Source organism: Nyctereutes procyonoides, unplaced genomic scaffold, assembly GCF_905146905.1.
Source record: "Nyctereutes procyonoides isolate TBG_1078 unplaced genomic scaffold, NYPRO_anot_genome, whole genome shotgun sequence".
NCBI lineage: Eukaryota > Metazoa > Chordata > Mammalia > Carnivora > Canidae > Nyctereutes > Nyctereutes procyonoides.
In genome coordinates this window covers 18738108-18761440 of record NW_026575133.1, presented here as the reverse complement: position 1 = coordinate 18761440, position 23333 = coordinate 18738108, and the positions used below count along the sequence as shown (strand labels likewise).

The 23333-nt window shown below is 34.0% G+C and overlaps 1 protein-coding gene across 2 annotated transcripts in view; it reads right to left on the bottom strand.

Annotated features, from left to right (window-relative positions):
* ATRNL1 (attractin like 1) overlaps nucleotides 1-23333 on the bottom strand; it is a 777593-nt gene that overhangs the window by 307200 nt on the left and 447060 nt on the right. The window contains exon 27 of one of the 2 annotated variants that reach the window (XM_055300427.1): nucleotides 11846-14498. The exons of the other annotated variant lie outside the window; for it this stretch is intronic. Within the exon in view, the coding sequence (XP_055156402.1) occupies nucleotides 14496-14498 (3 nt within the window). The 3' untranslated portion in view covers nucleotides 11846-14495. Of the gene's footprint in view, nucleotides 1-11845; nucleotides 14499-23333 lie in introns of those variants that run through there. 2 annotated transcript variants of the gene reach the window in all.

The window sequence follows — 23333 nt, the reverse complement described above, 5'->3', positions numbered from 1 at the left end:
TTAATGCTTTTTTCTAGAGCCACCAGTAGCTGTAGAATAGTGCTTCTGAATTGGCTTTCTGACATTGAAGTGTAATCCAGATTTTGTAACTCTGCGGGAGAGAGGGCTGTTTCTGATTCTTTCTTTTGAGGTGAGGTTTTCCTTCTAGTCATTTTGCTCAGTGCAGAGTGGCCAAAAACAAGTTGTATTGGAACACGGGGGAGTATCACTGGTCCCTCTAGCTGGTCTTCTGGGGGAGGGGCCTGCTGCGCTGATTTTCAGGTGTTAGCACTTGGGGGAGCTGCTCTGCCCCCGCCTGCTGCAGGGCTCAGCGGGGGTTGTTTACCCAGTGGGGCCCCAGGAGGAACAGCCGCAGTTGCTATGGCAGCTCTGGAAGCCTGGATTCAGCCTCCGCAGGAACTACGGGGCTCGGGGCTCTCGGTTCTCCGTCCGCAGGGCCTGGAGGCTCCGGGGCGGGGCCGCTGATCTGCTCAGCTCAGGGCAGGAGCGTCCTCGCTGTCCTGGGCCCTCCCGGCCTCTGCCTGTCCCGGGGGAGGCCGGATCCTGGGCTGTGTCCCGGCGCCCTGTGCTCCGGGGCCTGCGCTGTTGGATTCGCGCTCCCGCCCCGCAGCTCCCTCCCTGGAGCCGCTCCCGAGCCCCTCCGAGCTGCTCCGGTCGGTCCCGCCGTGCGCGCTGCAGCCCTTAGGGAGCTCGGAGCACTCTCCCGGGGCGCAGGTGTCTGTCAGTGTCCCAGGGAGCCCGAGGGCATCCCCGCCCTCCTGGGTCCTGCTCCAACTCCCTGCGGGCCCCTTTCCGCCCGCCCGGGAAGGTTGGTGCAGCTCCTGCTCCTCCGGGACGGGGACGGGGCTCTCCTGTCCTGGGGACACTCGCCCCGGCCTCAGCCCGGCTCCTCGCGGGGCCCCTCCCCCTCGGAGGCCTTTTGTTCCTTTATTTCTCTTTCCCCGTCTTCCTACCTTGATAGAAGCGCGGACTCTGCTCACTGTAGCATTCCAGCTGGTCTCTCTTTACATCTCAGGCCGAATTCGTAAATTTTCAGGATGGTTTGAAGGTTATCTAGGTAATTTGGTGGGGACAGGCGATTTGGGGACCCTGCTCTTCCGCCATCTTGCCCCTCCCCCCGGACTCAGGATTTCCAATTCAAATCTCAAAGTGAGAAAAATGCTGAATCTAAGAATCCTAGTTATATGTTATTCACTTAAAATTCACTTAAGCTTATTCACTTAAAATTATAAACACATATACTTTATATAAAGTTGTAATAAAGTACAGGATAAACTCATCTTTTTATCCAAAGATGATAATGTTAAAAGTTTCTTGTACATTCTCCCCCAAATGTTGGTATACATAAACACAAAGTTATGTTTGTGTTTTATTATTAGGCCAAAAAGTACTGAGAGAAAAGAGATGGAGTTCTAGCCTTCGTCAATTACTAACTGATTAGGCGCTCTTGGGCAGGTACCCTATTTTCTCAATGCCTAGGAGAATTAGTTTTGACTAGATCTTTCAGTATCTTCACAATTTTAATAATCCATGACTCTGCAATATGTCTCTAATAGAAATAATGCCTCAATTTCTCTCCCCAGTTTCTGTCCCTCCCCCGTATCAGCAGTCTTTAGCTTTTTGATAGCTCTTATTTTAATGCTGGCCACCAAAACAAATGTATTGTTTCCATCACTGCATCCCCTGAATTAATGAGAAACCATTAGATGTTCTCGCATCTGGTCTGTAGATTCAGTAGTCAAATGACCAAATACACATAACATTTCTGGGATAATGTTCCTAAACTGAACCAATTTAGTCATGGCTTTAAAATTAAATGTGCAAAAACTCAGAATTTAACGTCTAATAATATGTATTTTAAAATGCAGAAACAGTGAAGAAGTGGAGTAGCTTGACATAGAGCAAGGTGACCTTGATCCTGTAGATTTCACCACTGGATATAATTACAGTGAGGTAAATAAAAAAGTAAGCAGTAAGATATCTGCAAGTGGTCTGGATTCTAACTGTAGGAGTAGAAAGGAGAAAAAAACTTATCTTTTCTACATCTAAAAATAAACTTTGAAATGTGAAAGAACAAAATTTTATGTCAAATTATTCATATGGTAATTTTCATATATTGGAAAGTGATTGTAAACCTTGAAGATAAAAATAGATTAATTTGAAAAATGCACAACTATTTTATGTCTGGATTTTTTTTTACTGGAAAACATTAAATTGTTTCCAAGCTATATTCTTATTTATACGTGATGACAGGACATAAAAAGTTAATAAGCAAAATAATGATTCACTATCTTGAACAAAAATATTTGTATACATATATATATATCTGTATTACACATAGAGAATTAGAAATAGAAATTACCTAAAATCTACATACTATCCTCATAAATTATAATTGCTCATATGTAACAGCACAGCAAGAAAATGGCATTTGGGATTTTAAATGGTGTGACAATTCACTGTCTTTCTTTGCCATGCCTTTGTCATGGTGAAGTTGTTCCTGCTACTAAAACACAAGTGCAGAATATTTTTTGCTGTCATGGAGACCAGCATGTTACTGACTGTGAGGCTTGCCGTAGATTAGCACAGGGAGTCAGCAAGTGCTGGGGCAGTTGGACACTGAAGCTGGTGAGTGAGTACTCAGTCATCCCTTCAATGGAGAACATTGGTAACGGAACCAGAAGTCAGGCTTAATGAGAACAGAAACCAGGGCAGAATGTTAATGTAAGAAGGCTGCCTTAAGATGGAAATATGGTAGAGCAGATCCTCCAGAACAAAACAGGAGTTGTAGGGAAATGGTATGGGTCAAGCAGAAAGATGGTCAATCAACCAAGATATGTGCCAGCATTCTAAATAAGCTGCCTTGGCTACATCAGAGAAATATATAGGGCCACTGCGTTATATGTACCTTCAGAACCAGAAAATGCTTGGTATCATTCAGTTTAAGAGAAACCTTAATCCTAAAGTAGATGTACCTCAGCATGCTACTTTGTGTATCTAAATCAATTCAAATATTTTATATCCATTAAGTGCTTAGTTCTTACCTCCTCCAAAAAGCTCTCCTAAAGACATATGACATTCAATTCTTTTTAAAAAACTCCTATAGGGTTTACCATCTCTAGCAAACATACTTTTTGCATATCATCCCATTATGTAATAATAGATGCCATACAATTTGAACTATACCATCTCTGTTTTATTTATTTACATCACTCTTTTCTAGCTAGATTGAATATTCCTTTGAAAGTAGACAGCTTATTATACATTTTGAAACTCATAATGCCTGGAGCTGTTCTAGGCATAATAATAGGTACTATATAAATATTCTTTTAATGCATTTAAAATATATAAACAGATATTGCCATGTTTACTATGAATATATAAATATTATACTTAAAGTATAAGTAAAATGTTACAAGTTGTCAAGATTATGATATACGTGTGTGTGTATATACTTGTGTGTGTGTGTATATATATATATGTATATATATATATACACACAACACATCAGAATGGTCAAGAACTTTGGCTTCGAAGACTAACCCAGATAAGTCCTGTTTTGACTAGTTACGAGTTCCTTTTTTTTAAAAAAAGAAAAAATAATATTTTATAGGGTTATTGTGTAAATTAAATGAGATAATGTATGTAAAGCACTTGACACAGACCCTGACTTATACTATCAAGGCAATAAAGAGAAAACTAGTTTAAAAATTTACATTTACTCTAAATGTTAACACAAATTAATCTAATTTTCATCAGCTAATGTCAAGGATATATCAACTGTTTTCTTTTTCTCTTAAGTAAATAAGATTTTTCAGTAAAATGACTTGTCTTATTTGGAGCATTCTTTCTTATGATATATGAAGATCAATTTCCCATCCAGTCAATAATTCTACCCCCTGGAATGATTCAGGTAGTTGGAATTTATCTTTTCCTACCATTTAAATAATAACTATTTTTGCTGTTTTGAAACTCTATTATGAGCAATAGCATCTAAAGTTATAAACTACATGGTATTCTCAAATAAGTATTTTACCTAAAACCCTCAAAATATAAAATATTTCTAACAGTATGTAATTATTCAATACACTCCAGAGAATCACAATAAGCTCAAGCAACTGATCAAAGAGTACACATCACACTCACACCAAATAACATCCCACTCCTATCAATATACTTAGGTGAAATTTTATTTAATTGAGCCATCTAGCCAAGCTCCATGAACTATATTGTGATTTATTATTACAGAATCTAGATTGCTTCTGATCATTTATTAAATTTGAAATTTTAGTATGACAAAAAACCATGTGGCTGGTATACAGTCTAATCTAATGTAAAGAGACTTTCTCCTGAAATAGGATCAACCAATAAAAAAGAACAGGTGAGGTACAGGGCCAAGAAAACAAAAGCTGTCTGCACATAATCATCTTATTCTTACTACTGGAGTCTGTATATATGCAGAAGTCTTTGTCACCTATCTTACAGATATTACTCTAGAAATAATGTAGGTTCTTCAATTTTTATTTTATTAGATTTAATCATATTGATTTAACTCATTTCTCACATTTATTACTTTTTAAAATTTAGTGTATGCTAGAAGAGCACTAAAATTATATACTTAATGGTAATTCAAAAATTATTAAAACCATTATTTAATGTCTGAGAAAGATAATTTAAAATATTTCTATAGATGAAATATATAAGGAACACAAGTTTGGCAATTTTTGAAGGTGGGTTATAATGAAAATATGGGTACAGGATCTTGGAATTTGAGTTTTCAGGTAAATTAACTCTTAACAGGCTACAGTTCCTTCTTTCCTACAACTAAAATATAGAAGATCCTAGTTTCTCTAGATAATAATCTATGTACTGAGGATACAAAAAAATGTATTGTCTTTTACGGGCACAATATAAATTGGAAAGCACAATATAAATTGATAACAATATTGTTCCTCTACTACCTTCCCATAAATCTAAATCTACTGATTATCCTCCTTTCCCTAACCTTTAAGCTACTCTCTATTGCCTATTTCTATTAGCATTTAAACCTCTTTAAGATACCTCCATTAATGTATATACATGCACACAAACTTATATGTGCCCTCACAAGTAATCCATGTCCCTGAGCCATCACCATGTCCACCCAACTACAGCCCTATCTTTTCCTTTGCAGAGGAAAAAAAATTTTTTTTGAACAATACTTGTCTTTACTTACTCCCTTTACTTTCTCACATCTTACTTCTCTAAGTTGGCTTCCATCCCCACCTCTCCTCAAAAAGGCCTTAGCTAAGGTTGCTTTGTCAATTTGTTCATTTCTTTCTCTGAGCCCTTCTCAGTCCTTATTTTCTCTTCTCAAAGCATTCTTACAATGTCCTTTCCTTGACAAGTGATACAGTGATGTCCTAATTTGCTTCCCTGGCTGCTCCATCTTAATCTCCTGTATTTCAATGATCACTTTATACTGAGGACTTAAAACCGTATTACCAATCCTTGTCTTTTCCATAAAGTATGATCTTGCCCTAATGGGGTTATAACAGAAATGAGTATGTGTATGTACATGTTTGGAAGTACATACACACATATAAACAGATTCATATATACATATACTAAGAAAATAAATTAAGTACAGGATATGAGTAATGTTAGCTAAACAATATAGTATTAAAAGTATTAAATTTAGATGTTAAGATTTATGTATATAAAATTTATGTAGTAAAAGATGTCACAAAAAAACTATGTTACTGCATAAGTTTGGTTACATTTCTTATTATATTTAGTTAGGAGAAATTATTATATGTTAAGCTAGAGAATTCAGGAAGAGTATACTGTCAGCAAGATGCTGGGGTATAAATAGGAAGAAAAAGAAAAGAGAGTGTTTGAAGCAGAAGTTCGTAAGTCAATCAGAAGAAGACAATTATTATATGTTTTATTCATATGCAGAATATAAGAAATGGTGCAGAGGGCCATTCAAAAATGAATGGGAAAAAATAGAGAGGAAGACAAACCATGAGAGACTCTTGACTCTGGGAAACAAACTGAGGTTTGCAGAAGGGGAGGTGGGTCAGAGGATGGGATAACTGGGTGACGGGAATTAAGGAGGGCACATAATGTGATGAACACTGGGTGTTATACACAAATGATGAATTACTGAGAACTATATCTGAAATAATGTACTATATGTTAGCTAATTGAATTTAAATTTTAAGAAAGTTCATAATTGGTGGAGGTGCCATCTTGTAAGGGCATTATGGAAAATTGTCAAGTGTGTGTTGGTGTGAGAACTGTTACAGTGAATGAGAGAAATGGCTGGGCCAGCATTTAATAGGAGAAGCTAAACACTCTAAAGGTCCTTCAATACACAAGACACTTTCCCACCACAAACTTTCCTGATTCCTGCATGACATTCATAAGCCCTAACAGGTACTCCTCTGTTTATGATTATTTAAGTTCAACACCTAACTACATTTTTTATAAACACTATGTTTTACATGGTGTTATTAACAATGAATGTTTCATGGATGCGACGACCATGTATTTTAAGAAAATATTATTCTTTGCTTTGTTCCTAACATCACCATGAGTTGTTCACTTTCAAAAAATCACATGACTATACTGCAATGCTGCTCTTATGGATGAGTCACCAATACAACAAACCTCTGTTAGCATTTCTAGCTCTCATATTTGTGGTAATTCTATGAATAGATTAAAGCATTTGACTACTTCATTATATCTTAAAGCATAGATATATACAAGCATTTGGGTATTAAAATACACATTAGGTTTTCATACATAGGACATTTTACTGTGTTTTAAAATCATGGATATATGTAAATTATACTGGTAATATGTTTCATTCCATGTTAATAAAGGGGACACTATAAAATATTTGTTATAATGGCATGGAGTTGAGAATTACTGAATTAAATTCTTGGAAGGACAAGAGTGATATGAACCAATAGCACTGCTGGAGATGAACAAGTACAGCAGAAGGCCTGGCTGATACCAAACAGTGGAGGTGCTCTTCCCTGTTCTGGTCATGAAGTCCCAGACTTATGCTAATAACATCATAACAAGGAAACCTATGTGCAAATAAGGAATATTTAGCTACACTAGTACAGATGGTCAGGCTTATTTTCCCACTTACTGAATAATCTAAGGAGGAATTTGGGGAGGAATTTTTACAGGAGACAAAGGATAAAACTATAAGGTGAAGGACTTTAGTTAAAAATAAAAGAAAATGTAGTATGTCTAACAGTTCAAAATGTTCTTATTCCTTCTACTGACATAATCACTATGACAGTAAACTGTGTTTTCATTAAATCACAGTGCATCATCATCTGAAGTTTTAAGCATTAACTTATGGAAAGAGCCCAAGTTGATTTGGATTACCAGGGATTGGCAGCAGTTTGTTGCTTTAATTTCTCTCTCCTCTCTTACTGCCACTTAAGTGGGTTGGCCTCACCCAAAAGGTGTGAAATTAAGCCTCAAGATAATAAGCAAATCAAAGAAGGTGTTTGAAAAATTCAGAAAAGATAGTTACTACAGAATGAGATAATCATCTTGGATTCCACTTTATCCCCAAAACTATTATTTAGAGCACCGCAGACTTTCTTTATGCCAATATTTAAAGCAAAAAGCAAAAACAAAGTAATTTATTCATTAATAAGAAGCATAAAAAGAAACATGGCAACATGTGATGGTTGTCAAGAATGAGAAAGATGTAACTCATAATCCACTCTTCTTTAAGCTGTATAATAAAGACATTTCAACATCCTTTAACAGCTTTCAATAAAATAAAATAGCCTTGATAATATATTTTATACTTATTATTCATGAAGTAGAGACTAAACTATGTTAAGCTTCTATGTTTTCTATAGATTTATCACTCTTTCTTCTGATAATCTATTGTAGTTTAACAAATTATACCAATATTTGATTCATAATTTTTTGAGTCAAGAATTCTGGAAAAACTTGGATAGGTGGTTCATTTCTGATTCATGTGTCACCTGTGGGTAATGGTACTGGAATGTCCACTTTCCAAAACGGGATCTTGAGTCACATATCTTGTATCTTGATTCTTAGTGCCTCTCTAGATTTTTCCCTCTCCTTCCTTCATTCCTCTCTTCCCCCATCTCTCTCTCTCTCTGTCTTTTCCGTTCCCCCCATTCTTCTATCTACATGCTCTGAGCTTCTCACAACTTGGTGGTCTCAAAGAAGACAGACCTGCTGGCTTATCCTGAGCAAATATTCTAGACAAGAAGTAAACACTGCCAATCTTTTAAGGCCTGTGTCTAGCAACTGGCATATAGTCACATACACAGTGTACAACTGGAGGAAGCCATCATAGAGTCCTCTCAGATTCAAGGGAAGGGAATAAAATGTCACCTTTCTTTGGAGTAATATCAAAGAATTTGTAGTCTTCTTAATAAACCTACCCATATTGACTGAAGCAATAATGAAAATCATTCTATTTCCTGTCAGTAATTCTTACACTCTGCTAACAATGAATACCAACTACAAGTAAAGCACCATGCTGAGATACAAAAAAGTCTCTTACTTCAAAGAATTAAAATTTTCATTCCAAAAAAAAAAAAAAGGAAAATTCAAGTAAAAATAGTTAAATAAGTAGTTTCCAAGTAACATTTTAAACTAGTCAAGGAAAATAGGAGGATAACAGCAGGGAGAAAAGATTTGTTAGAAATCCACAAGTTTTCATTCTGTCTATAACAGCAATGCCAACCTCCCCTATGTGCAAATAACTGGAAAACATTCCCTGTTTTGACAAAATGTCAATAATTAAAAGAATGTCATTAGCCTGCTTATACTGCATTCAATTCTGAGGATAAACACATTTTCAGAGACACCTAGGGAGAGCTATTTCATTGTCCCACAAGAGAAACCAGAAATGATCAAATTTAATATTAGTATTCAAGATACATTATCTAAACTCAGAAACAATGCAGATAAGAAGATGTGATCATAGGCACATTTAGACTACATTAACAGGTGGACCTCCTGAATAATTTTGTTTTATAAACAAACCTTTATTGAGTCCCTGCTATGTACCAGGGCGTTGTGCTGTACTGTGAAGACATAAAATGAAGAAGACATCACCTTTGCAAACAAGAAGCCTAGAGTATTGGGAGAGAGAGGTGAGTAAGCAGGCAACTAACTCTGTGACAGTATGACAAGTCCCACAATGGAGGTAAGTGCAGGCTACTACAGAGGGACAAAGGTGAAATGCTTAGCTCAGAGTGAGGGCTGATTGCCTGGCAAGACCCTCCAGAGGACAATGATAACCTGACAGCTTACAGTCCTTTGGAAGCATATTGCTGTTATTGTCTGAGAATGGAGGCCAGTTTTGAGTAACAAAGAAGCTAGCAAACATCTTAAACAGAGGGACAAAGATTGCTAACACATTTGGAAGAGAAAAATTATGGTGGATTCAAGGCAAAGCCAGTGTAGTTTTGTGAGAATATGGGGCAGAAAGACATACTGAAAGATAAGTGTGGGGGAGAAACTATGATCACATCACCTGGTGTCTTTCATCTGATGCTGATGAGTGTGGATTTCATACTGAAAGACATGAGAAGGGACTAATGGACTAAATAAATGAACATGATGATTTCAGATGGCTATATAAACATATATAAAAACGTATTAGTAAACAGCCAGTAAATTTTTGAAAATGCACATATCAGAGCTCAAAAAAAATAAAAGCTTGCAAAAGCTTTTAAACATAATGTCATAAATCTGAAGGGTTTTATTTATGAGCCAACTGTGTTTTTTCAATTGCTGGCATTTATTAGATTGCCTATTGATTTAGTGTTTACAGTTTTAGTGTTATAATCATTTTATGCAGTGACAAATATAAACTATTACTTAAAAGGTGACTAATATAAAAACATCTGCCTAATTTTTAACTAGAAACTATATAACTACAATATTTAAATTGGTAATAATAGACTTACCATTACTAAACTGAAAGGAAATCTACATGTACTACACAGACTTCTAATAATCCATCTATAATAAATGACCAATAATGATTTAGAAAATAAGACAAACTCAGAAAAAGGTCCATCTTTATCAAAATAAAATTTAGACAATTGGCAAACATTTCTTATCTCGTGTTTTTTAAGCTTAATATTACATATAGTCAGTTGCTATATGACAATGTAACCATTACAAGCAAATATTTAATCTTTAGGTGCTCTACGTCTTTTAAAAATAAGATGTATGCAGAATAGTATGCTTTCATTCTATTGAGATGCTTGAGACTATATGAGACCCTGAGCATACTGCTTCATTAAGGTTTTGCCCTTAAAAAAATCAATGATATTTTATCATCAATTAACAGGAATGGCAATATACATGTTTCCATTATTCTGGTTTTCCTAAATGTTTTTCTCCATTTTGCAAACCCTCTGTCCAGGCTCACTTGCACTGGCTAGGTATATTTCTCAAATCACATGGATAGCATGTGTTACTGAAGTGCTGCAAACAAAATGTACATCAGTACCTATTATTGATCAGTATAGGGATTTTCTACATATCTGGCTTTTCACTCACATTGTATTCACTGAATTCTTTTCTAATAATTAAAAATGATGATCAATTTTACCATCTCAAATGTACAGTGAGAAAAATACAAAACAGAAAAAGTTCCAACTCTCCTCAGACTGTATTAGTCTAAAGGTAAAACAAAGTGATCTGGTAAGTACTTTTTGATAGAGAAATGCTCTCTTTAAAGCTATGAAAATATGCAAAATTATATGAAAGGTTAAAACTGCAAAAAAAATAATTCTTTATTAACAATTATTTAGGATTTTACTATGTGGCATGAATTTATTAAAATCTATAACCATATCTGTTAACAAGATGGCCCTAAGTGCATAAAAAATAAATACCTGTAACTTATTTTATAAAGCCTTTAAAAAACAAAACTACAGTTGTTTTCACAATTACAATGGGAGATAACTAAAGAGTTTATTCTAGTATATATTCCTGGATCATTTGGTTGGTCAATTTAAGTTCCGTATACAGTATTTACATACTGTTGCCACAAAAAAGGGAGATGATTTAGCATGAACCAACCATTTGTAAATGATGAGAACTAGAAAAGTCAACTTCAAAGCAAATAATCAAAGCAAATTGGTCAAAGGTACTATTTATTCATTTTATGAATCTGAATAGAAACACATTTAATAATTCCTAGCAAAATACTTATGTAAAGGTCTCCCATCTAATTTCTCATAATCTTTATGACTTTTACAATAAATGTTAGTCATCGTTTCAAGCATAACTTCTCTTTTAATTCATGCCAACTTTGGGAACACTGATCTTCCCCTAGTTTAGAAACTAGGTGGTGGCCAATAGCTGAAGTAATAAGAGCTTGTGGTTGTTTTTCCATGGCAAGCCAAGAAAACGGACTCTCATTCTGCCTAGAACTAAGTATACTTAATGAAGCACATGTGGATGTTCCTAGCCAGTATATAGCCACAAGGTTAAATTAAAATATATTCTGGGTTATAAAAATTAGGAGATTTAGTTCAGCAAGTGGTCCAAAAACGTACTGCAGAGAGAAATTATCCAGATTGAAATGGTCAACTAAATAATGGCAGAAACGGGGACAAGCTAATTAAAAAAACACACAACACTCTATTAAGGTCTTTCTTTTATGAGGCATCATTCAGTGCTTTTCAGATGGCTAACTTAAATATGTTGTTGAATACTTATTGCCAAAAGAAGACAACAATACAATCCTCTTATACCTTCCTCTTTGGTTTCTTTACAAATCTTCTTAAATCCACATGGTCAATTTTTCTATTCAAGTGAATATACATGTGTGTGCATATATGTACATTCTATTGGGAGTCATTTATTTGCTTTGCTTTGTTCATTTCATTAGGTATAAAATTTCTCCTAGACTTGCTACCTCTTTAATTATTAATACTAAACATCTATTAAGTATATTACATTCTAACAGTAATATGATTTAAAGAAAATAATCTTCTTATCAATAAAATTTTATTACATATACATTATGATAAGCAAAGGCAAGACAAAGAGCATATAGACTGAAACACCAAAATGTTTGGACAATAATGTCCAATTGCATTAGCACTGCATATGCTAAGGTTTCAAAGTCTTTGAACATATTGGGAAGAAGGTCATTGAACTGATTTATTCTGCATGTGCACAGCTTAAGTACTATAATAATGAAATCACGTTCGCTTGGAAGAAAATTGTCCAGTGTTAAGTTGCCAACGGCCATGTTAATAAGGCTTCCTACCTAACTAGGCTGATAGAAGCTTCCAGCTCAAATGCTATTAATTTATTTAGTAATTCTAAAACTCACAAGTGAAAGAGGGAGAAGAGATATTTTCTAAAGAAACATAGATAATTCAGGTCTATTGTTGTTCTTCATAACAATGGAGCTTTTAGTTCTATTCTCTAATTTACTGTCACTTTATCACTTTTATCTTCCACTTTAAGTCTGTTTCTTTTATTGGACTATCTATTCAGCTGATAATTCATTTAGACTTTTGAAGTTCTATGCCATAAAAATTCCATTTAACTGCTTCCTAAATAGTGGCTAATCTGCACAAATTTTAAATTTGACCTTAATGGAACGGCTTATTCCTGAAGTTATTAGGACATTGGGAAACAGATCATGTCCTTAAAAGTATACTTACTTTAAAGTTTTTAAAAAATCATTCACAAAATGAATTTTGCACAGAAAAATATTTGCAAAGTGTCTCCTTTTACAATAAAATGCAGTGTCATTTTCCCATTCGAATTCCTTCTACACAGTTCAGAATTTCACTCAAGCATCAGATGAGATGTCAAAGTGCTTTGTTAACAAACTTATATCCCAGATGTGGATAGAACAGGGACAGAAGGCTCAAATGCTCTAACATACCTAACAATTCAATTACAGTTATCTTATGGTGCCATCACATATTTTTCTTCAACAATCAAACAACCTCAGCTGGAAACCTCTAGCAATAACATAAATAAAGGACCATCTGGCTAGAATAATTAAGGAAGGCTGGAAATAAAACATTAATTAGTGCAGTATTTCAAACGACCTTCAGAGGCCTTATTATGAAATTATATCCAAACAGGTAATCATTTATTTCATGTTGCTGTTAAATTTAACTAGGCATGAATAAATATAAGTACCAATTTTTTACTCTTTCAGTTAGGACTATTGCCTTAAAATGATGATGAAATTATATTTCATTTAAATTCAAGCAACAAATAAACAAGTGGAAAAAATGACACTGCAAACTTTAAAAATTTACATAACTCACATTTCATAGAATTTTAACATTGAAAGCACCTTTGGAGATCATAAAACCTCTTCAATTTATGGATGAGGAAACAGAGGCACCAAGAGATTAAATGATCTTCCCAAGGTCACACACTTAAAGAAAAATAGAGCCTAGAAGCAAATAGACATGTTCCTCATTCTAGAAATACTAATCTTAGTGCTGACGATGAGCACTTACACATAAATATTCGACAGAAGCGTGGTGGTTGTTATTTGCCACTTCACTGAATTAAAACAAAATTTCACAAAATGCTGGGAATGTACAAAATTACAGGCCACACAATGAGACAATACCTAAAGTGATAAACTACCCTGTAGAGTTTGTGCCAGAGATGCCCTGCTATCCATCAATGGGTAAAATTACTCTTTTAAGGTAGCTTATTACAATTTCAGCCTAATGAAATACACCAGATGTGTATGTGTATCACTTCAAGGCCATGGTTTTTAAGAAGTGTGCTTCCTCCAGGTATTTACTAATCTGTGCACTGGAATACCTCGGGAATGAGGGAGCCATAGATGAAAGGGAAAGGGCTCCTTGACTCACTTAAAGGGAGAAAGTAGCTTACTGGCAGGGACAGATACAATAACTGGTCCATGAGAGAGAAATAAATTCCTTTGGTTACTAGCATTTTGGTTAGCATTGCTGTATTATTCAACTAATAAAGGGTCCAACACAGACCTGATGGACACTAATTTTCATGCAACAGAAAACATTACAAAATATCAAAGTATTGTTTAAAGGAAGATTAAAAAAAATAAAGGAACATTAGAAGAGAATTATACCTACTTCTTAAAATCAGTATAACTTTAAGTCCCTTTAGATAAAGATCATCTCTTTCATATGTCTTCCATAACTTCTGATATTCCCTTGGGTTAAATGCACACATAGTGCAAATTTTTAAAATTTGCAAAAACAAAGAAGGATGGAATGGACTAAAGCATAGTATAGACAAAAACTATGGGATCTGAAGGCAGATATCTGGTTTCAAGTACCAATTTTGCCTTGAGATGCCAAGGACTAAAACATATCCATGTTCATCTTCACCATCTTCACTCTTCAGCTTTCTACTTCAAACACAATTGGGTTGGGGTGGCAGGAAATGAGTAAGGCTTCAAGAACAGTTCAATAACAACTCCAGGCGAACTCCACCCTAAATCACTGCCAGAAACAAATAGAAGAAATAAAACCACTAGATAAACATTCAGAGTATGTTTCTAATGTCTGCTGTTGTCAAGTCTCCCAGCAGGCATACAATAGATCCGCATGATAGGACGCAGATCTTTTCATCTTAATGTTTGTGGCATGAACCCAGTTTGGTTAAATGCCAAAATTCTTAGCAAATCCTATGGTGCTTATATGTGCATTTAAAAGGGAAATCTCTGAAAGGATATAGATGAATCTAAAATAAGCGGAAACCATTAGGAATGGGGTGGGAACTGTGTAGGATGAAGAACAAGGGAGAAAGGAAAATTTTCAGTTTTATGTTTTTGATGACCTTCTTCAAGAGGGACAGTGTATTTAAACTGAAAGAATGTCTTTTTTCTCTCATGAGCAAGTCATGGATTTAAATTGAGGAGTATCCCACATAGTTTTTCATTTATGTTATAAAATCTCACATGTGTGTATGGGCTCGACAAGCTGGATATATACCTTCCTATTGTTGAACACAGAAAAACACAGTATGTGATGAAAATCTTACTAAGTGCATTTCAGAGTCTCTTAGAAGAATAAACTATTCAGTCCATTAGGCTTGAGTGATGAGGCAAAGTTTTGATATCCCAGATAAAGTCCCTGACCATATATTCTCTAAACTCAACTGAGAAATAATGTCAGAAGTGGTAATAACTGATTCTGTCTTGCAAATGACTAGTTCAGAGCTGTGAGTGCTTCACCAGAAATGTTAGATGAAATATAAGATACTTGAAATGATTCTAAGAATAAGCCTATTAGAACAAAGGAGGTTTCCTCAAATAACCATGCTTGACAAATGTAGGAATAATAATTATAGCTACCACTTATTTTTTGTTAATAACATGCCAAATATGTTACTCTAAGCACCTTAAACATAGTTTTCTAAGCACCATAAAACCCCTAGTAGGGTACCAGATGAAGAGAGCCATTGAGATGTAGTAATAGTTAACACTTATTTGTATATATTTTGGACTAAATTTTACCCATTTTTTAAAAATCTCATAGCACTGTGAAATAGGTACTAGCCAAATTTCCATTTAATAGCTATCAAATCTTAACAGCAGTAAATGATTAAATAAGAATATGAATTCAGGTCTGTCTGCCTCCAAGTGTGTATACTATATGATCAAAATATTTAGGTTTTAGAATAAGGCCTGAATAAAAATCTTACTAGCTGTATGACCTTAAGCAAGTTATTTCCTCTCAGAGACTCATTTTATTCATCTGTAGGAATGAATTGAAAATGCCTGTATACTGGGTGCCTGGGTGGCTGAGTCAGGTAAGTGTCTGACTCTTGGTTTTTGGCTCAGGTCATGATTTCAGAGTCATTGGGCTTGAGCCCAGTGAGGGACTCTGAGCTCAGTGTAGTCTGCTTATCTCTTTCCCTCTGCATCTCCCCATGCCTGCTCTCGCTCTCTCTCTCTCTCTCTCAAATAAAGAAAATCTTTTACAAAAATAAATAAAATGCCTACATACAATACTGTTGTGGAAATTAAATGTGAGAATGTAGCAGTGCTTCGTGTAGTGCGTGGGTTCATGGTTATTACATTTAGTTAAGATACAGGTGGTTGTTGTCACAAAGAGATCCAACAATAGACTGATTAAAGAACAAAGGAATTTATTTCTGTATCACAAAACAATCCTAATGTTATTGATTCAGACCTGCCAGAGCAGTGCAGCTCCTCGTGGTCATTCAGGACACCCGTTTCCTTACAAGTCACTGGTCTTTTACTTTTCTCAAACTTTTCTCTCTTAAAATATGTTGTGGATCTCAAAGAGCTTTTGTTGTATAATTTACTATTATCAAAATTTGCTACATTAGAAATTTAAAAATGAGCATTTGAAAAAAATTATTAATTCATGTAGAACAGCAACAATGCATTTTTACAAAAAATACATTTAACAACAAAAAATTTGTGAGAAGAGTGCCATTGTTTTATACACTTGCAAATCTCTTTAATATCTAGCTTAATAGAGGATGATTAAGTTCTTATATATGCTTCTGCTTTCACTGTGTTAAGACACACTATTTTGGTTGAAATACATGAAGAAAATCCATATTCACATACATATTTAGTTGGAAATAGGAGCAAGCGGGTTATTTATTTTTATTAAACAGAATACACTGGATAAAGTTTTATTTTTTAAAATTTTAAAATCAGGTGTTTTGAAGTATACCTTATATACTATAAGATGCACCTTTTAATTAGTTTTAGGAGTATATATATATATATATATATATATATATATATTAACCACCATAATCGAGAACTAAAATAGCTCCATAATGGAGAACTAAAATAGCTCCATCATATCAAAATATTCTTTCATGACCCTTTTTAAGCTAATCCCTCCCCTTATGATGAGCCCTTGCTACCACTGATCCACTTTTTCCCTATACTTTTGTGTTTTCCAAAACAAATGGAATTAAATAGGACCTTCTGAGTTTATTGAGTTTCACTTCTTTCACTCAGCATAATGAGTTTGAAATTCATGTTCTCTCAGTAATTTTGTTTTTCCTCAGTGTCAGGTAGCATTCCATTATGTGGATATACCATGCTTCGTTCATTTACCAGGTGATAAACCTTTGAATTACTTCCAGGTTTTCATGTTTATGAATAAAGCCATTATAAATGTTCATGTGTGACTTCTGTGTGCACATAACTTTTTATTTCTTTTGGGTAAATATGAAGGAATGGATTGCTATCACATATGATGTGTATTTGTTTAACTATATAAAAATCTGCCTGTTTTTCCAAAGTGACCATATGACTTTGCATTTCCAAAGCAGTGTTTGGCAGTTCTGTTGTTTTGCATCCTTCTCTGTTACTGTAAGAGTTTTCTTATTGTTTTTTTTTACAGTGTGTGTATAGTAGTAGTACTAATGATACAGTAATAATAGAAGTAGTAGTAGTATCATATTGCTGTTTTATTTTGTGCTAAGACTAATGGTAAAAGTCTCTTCAAGTCTTTATAGGGTTCCATGCATCCTCTTTGTTGAAATGTATGTTCAAATCTTTTGCATATTTTAAAAATTATAGTTTTTTTTTCTGTTTTGAGAATTCTTTGTACGTTTTAGATCGAAGTTCTTGGTCAGATACCAAGTGCTTTGCAACTATTTTGCTTCCAGTGATGGTTTGTTTTTCTTATTTAGTAAGCCCAATTTACCAATGTTTCCTTCCATAGATCATAATTTTGATATATCTAAAAAATCTTTGCCTAACATAGTTCACAAAGATTTTTCCATGTTTTCTTTTAGATATCTTATAATTTTAGGTTTCATTTGAAATTTTAGGTTTAGATTTGAATTTCTAATCAATTTTGAGTTAATTTTTATACATTCATGTGAGGATGAATTGAAGTTTATTTATTTATTTATTTGCATATTGATATCCCGTTGTTCCAACACCACTTAAAAAGAAAGGGTCTATCTGTTCTCTATTGAAATATCTTTTAGCCTTGGTTGAAAACTGACTGACTGTATATATTGGTATACTTTTGTACCATTGATCTATGCATCTATCTTCCCGCCAATGCTGCATTGTGTCTTGATTACAACAGTCTTAGAGGAGAATTTCTCAACCTTACTGTTATTGACATTTTGGGCTTGATAAGTCTTTATTTGGGGGCAAACTGTGCATTGTAAATATTTATCAGCATCTCTAGCCTCATCCACTCAATGCCACTAGCAGCCTCCTAGTTATGAGAACCAAAATGTCCCCAGGCCATTGCCAAATGTTCCTGGGGGTACAAAACTGTCCCTATTAAGAACAATCACTTCTTTTCATCATCTGTGAAAGTTAAGAAACAAAAAAACAGATGACCATAGTGGAAGGGAAGGAGAAATAAAATAAGATGAAAACAGAGAGGGAAGCAAACCATAAGAGATTCTTAACTATAGGAAATAAACTGCAGATTGCTGGAGAAGAGGTGGGTGGGGGTTTGAGTTAACTGGGTGATGGGCATTAAGGAGAGCACTTGATGTACTGATGACCACTGGGTGTTATATGCAACTGATGAATCACTAAATTCTACTCCTAAAAATAATAATATACTATATGTAACTAAATTGAATTTAATTAAAAACATTAAGAAAAGAAAAAAAAATCGCTTCGAAATAAGCCTTGAAATGAAGTGTTGTGAATTCTCCAACTTGGTTCTTTCTCAAAATTGTTTAGGTAATTGTAATTCCCTGTATTTCATATAAATTTTAAAATCAGCTTATTGATTTATATTAAAAAATATACCGGAGTTTTTATCAGGATTATGTTAAATCTATAGATCAATTTGAGGACCACTGAAATCTTAACAATATTGATTTTTCCAAGCCATGAAGGAAGTATATTTCTCCATTTAATAAGGTCTTCTTTGATTTCTTTCATCAGTGTTTCAAAGTCTTCAGTACATATTTTGTTAAATTTTACCTAAATATTTCATGTTTTTTGGAGATATAACTGTCACCCTTATTTATTTCAATTTCTCACTGTTCATTGAGATTATATAGAAATACCCATGCTTTCATGTATTGGCTTTGTATCTTTTGTCCTTGCAAAACTCACTGATTTTGAAATGTTTCATATTATATTACATAATGTACTTTTAAACTTTTTTTTAGTTTTTAGTTTTATTGAGTTATAACTGAAATACAAAGAAAGTATACACATTTAATGTATACATCTTGGTGAGTTTGGACATAGGCATATAGCCAGAATACCATCACCACACCAAGGTATTAAATATATCCATCATCTTTAATAATTTACTTGTATTCTTGTGCACATGTGTGTGTGGAGGGGTGTTGGTAAGAACATTTAACTTGAGATCTATCTACACCAATCATCTTAACATATTTTAAAGTGTACAATATCACATTTAAAAATGTAGATACTACATGGTACAGCACATCTCTAAAAATTATTTATCTTGCATAACAGAAATTTTATACTCTCTCAAAAACAATTCCATATTTCCCTCCTCCAAGCTCCTGACAACCATTATTCTATCCTCTGCTTCTAGTAGACTATTTTAGAAACTACATCTAAGTGGAATCATGAAGAACTTGTCATTTTGTAATTTGCTTATTTCAGTTAACATAACATCCTTTAGTAATTTTCATATTATTGCAAATGGCAAGATTTCCTTCTTTTTTTTAAAACTGCATAATATTTCATTTTATGTATACATCACGTTTTCTTTATCCATTCATCTATTGGTAGACATTGGCCTGTTTCTATTACTTGGCTATTGTGAATAATGCTATAATGAAGATGAGCGTGCAGATATCTCTGAGATATAAACTTCATTTCCTTCAGATACATGCCCAGAAATGGGATTGCCAAATAATATGGTAGTCCTATTTTTAATTTTTTGAGGAACCTCCACACTGTTTTCCAAAGTGGCTGCACCATTCTACATTCTTACCAACAGAGCACAAGGGATTCCATTTCTCCACTACCTTGTCAATACCTGTTATCACTTGTCCCTCTGTTAGCCATCCTAACAGGTGTGAGGTGGTATCTTATTGTGGCTTGCATTTGTATTTTCCTGTTGATTAATGATGATGACACCTTTTCATGTACCTGTTGGCCATTTGAATGTCTTCACTCAAGATATATTTATTCAAGACCTTTGCCCATATTTTAATCATATTTTTCTCAGTATTGGTTTATAAGACTTCCTTATATATTTTAGATATTTACCCCATATCAGATAGATGGTTTGCAAATATTTCTTCCTATTCTGTAGGTTGCCTTTTCATTTTGTTGTTTCCTTTGCTGTGCAGAAACATTTTAGTTTAATGTACTCTTACTTGTTTTCATTTCATTGCTTATGCTTTAGATATCATACCCAAAAATTCAGCAAAGACTAATGTCAAGGAGCTTTTCCCATATGTTTGCTTGTAGGAGTTTTATATTTTCAGGTCTTATACTCAATTCTTAAAACCATTGTGAGCTAATTTTTGTGAGTGTTGTAAGATAGGGGTCCAATTTCATTCTCTTTCATGTGGATATCAATTTTTCCAAAAATCATTTATTAAAGAGACTATTCTTTTCTCATTGAGTGTTTGGTGTCCTTTTCAAAGATTACTTGACCCTATATAGCATGGATTTATTTCTGGGCTCTCAATTCAGTTGACAAGTCTTCAAAATAAGTAAATTCCAGCCCAGAAGACAATATAATACACAGCTCATCAAATGATTACATGATCTAGTTGAAATCAGATTTCAAAAGGAGGATGTAATATTGGGCAAAAAATATATGGGCAAAGAATAAAAAAGCCCATTTTGTAATTATTCACAATAATGAATTATCTTATTATTTCTACTGACTTTTCTATTGCATTTTAATACATATGTTTCTTATACACTTATTTTAGCACATCTTCCTGAACGATGTAAAATAACAGTGGTTGTAAGTACAGTTAACCCTTGAACAACACAAGTTTGACTTTTGCAGGTCCATATATTCGCCAATTTTTTTCATACAGTACTTTAAATGTATTTTCTCTTCCTTATGATTTTCTTAATAATATTTCCTTTTGTGTAGCTTACTTTATTGTAATAAGAGGGTACATAATACATAAAACATACAAAATACGTGTTGACTGTTAAGCCCTCAAAGTTTTGGGGTATCAAAGATACACACTAATCTTCAAATGTGAGAGGGTCAGTGCCCTTAACCTCTGCATTGGTCAAGGGTCAACTGCAAATGCCTTTTGTTACTACCTTTATGCTTTTCACATTTCATTATATTGCATTGTATGTGAGTATGCTTTAAATAATGTCAGTGCTGGAACTACAAAGGGGAAATCAGTGAAGAAAGTAGTTCAAATTCAATTCTATGGTCTGGGAAAATAACCAAAGTGCTGGAAATGATAATCCTTACCTTGTTCTTGATCTGACAGGGAAAGCATTCAGCCTTTCATCATTAAGTATGATGTTAACCATTGTTTGTTTGTTTGTTGTTTTTCTGTAGATGCTCTTTATTAGGCTCAGGTAATTCCCTGTTATTCCTAAACTGCTAACAGTTGGGTTTTGTTTTTGTTTTTAAATTATGAATGGGTGTTGGATTTTGTGAAATGCTTTTTTTCATCATTCATATGAATATATGATATTTCTTCTTTAGTAAGTTCAAATGGTAGGTTACACTGATTTTCAAATGATGAACCATCATTGTATATCTGTGATAAATCACATTTGGTCATGGTATACGATTATTTTTACACTGATGAATTAAGTTTTCTAATAATTTGTTACCGATTTTTCCAAGTTCACAAGAGGTGTGGGACTGTAATTTTCTTTCTTTCTTTTCTTTTTTTTTCTTTTTTTTTTTTTTGTAACATCTTTGCGGGTTTTTGGTACATTTAGTAATAACAAACTTTATAAAATGAGCTAGGAAGTGCTCCCTCCTTTTCTATATTTGAAAGGAGATTATGTAAAAGTTTTGTTAATTCTTCTTTAAATGTCTGATGGGATTCTCTGTTGAAATCAATTGGGTCTAGAAATTAATTTTAAGGAATGATTTAAAATTATAAATTTCATTTCTTTAATGGTTATTGGACTATTTGGATTATCAATTTCATTTTGGTTGAGTTTCAGTAATTTGTTATTTTTGAGGAACTGGTCCATTTCATTGAAGTTGTTAACTTTATGGGCATAAAGCTTTCCATTGTATTCCCTAAATAGTTGCAAAATCTGCAGTAATAGCCTCTATTTCATTTCTGATACCATTTGTCTTTTCCCTACTTTTCTTCAATTCTCCCCTTTAAGGTAGATTTGAAAGATCTACCAATTCCACTTTTTGTTTATGAACTAGCTTTAAGTTTCATTGTTTTTTCTCGTTTTCCTATTTTGAGTTTGATTTGTTTTATCTTTACTATTTGCTTCTTTATGCCTGTTTGTGTTTATTTTTTACTTTTTCTTTTCTAATTCCTTTATGTAGTAACTTAGATTATTGACCCTTCTCTCTAACATAAGCATTTAGTGCTATAAATTTCCCTCTCAGGACTGCTTTAGCTATATCACAAATATTTTGATTTATTGTATTTTTATTTTCCTTCAGTTTCCTTTAGTTCTAAAACTTTTAAAAATATTTCTTGGAGACTTCCTCTTTGACTCATGGGTTATTTAAGAAGTTTGTTCTATAAATTCAACATGTTTAAAGACTTTTTTCCTTGTCATTGTTGCTGATTTCTAATTTGATTTCATTATGATCAGAAGAGACATTCTGTATGATTTGTATTAAATTTGTTATCTTCATGGCCTAGGAGAATTTTTGTCTTAGTGAATGGCCCATAGACACTTTAAAATATGTATATACTGCTGGTGGGTAGAATATTCTTACATGTTAATTACATACTGTAAACTGACAGTGTTATTCAAACTTTCTATATCCTTGGTGATTTTTTTTAAAGATTTTATTTATTTATTCATGAGAACACAGAGAGGCAGAGACATAGGCAGAGGAAGAAGCAGGTTCCCTGTGGAGAGCCTGATGCAGGACTTGATCCTGGACCCAAGGATCACACCCTGAGCTAAAGGCAGATGCTCAACTGCTGAGCCACCCAGGCATCCCTCCTAGGTGATTTTTGGTCTAGTGGCTCTATCAGTTTGCAGGGTAAGGTTATATGAGTCCCCAAGTATAACCGTTGATTTTATTATTTCACCTTTTAGAACCTTTTAGTTCTATCAGGTTTTGCTTTATGTAATTTGAAGATATGTTGACTGGTAATTTTAGGATTATTATGTCTTCCTGGTGGACTGATCCTTTTATCATTACATAATGCCCTTCTTTGTCTCTAGT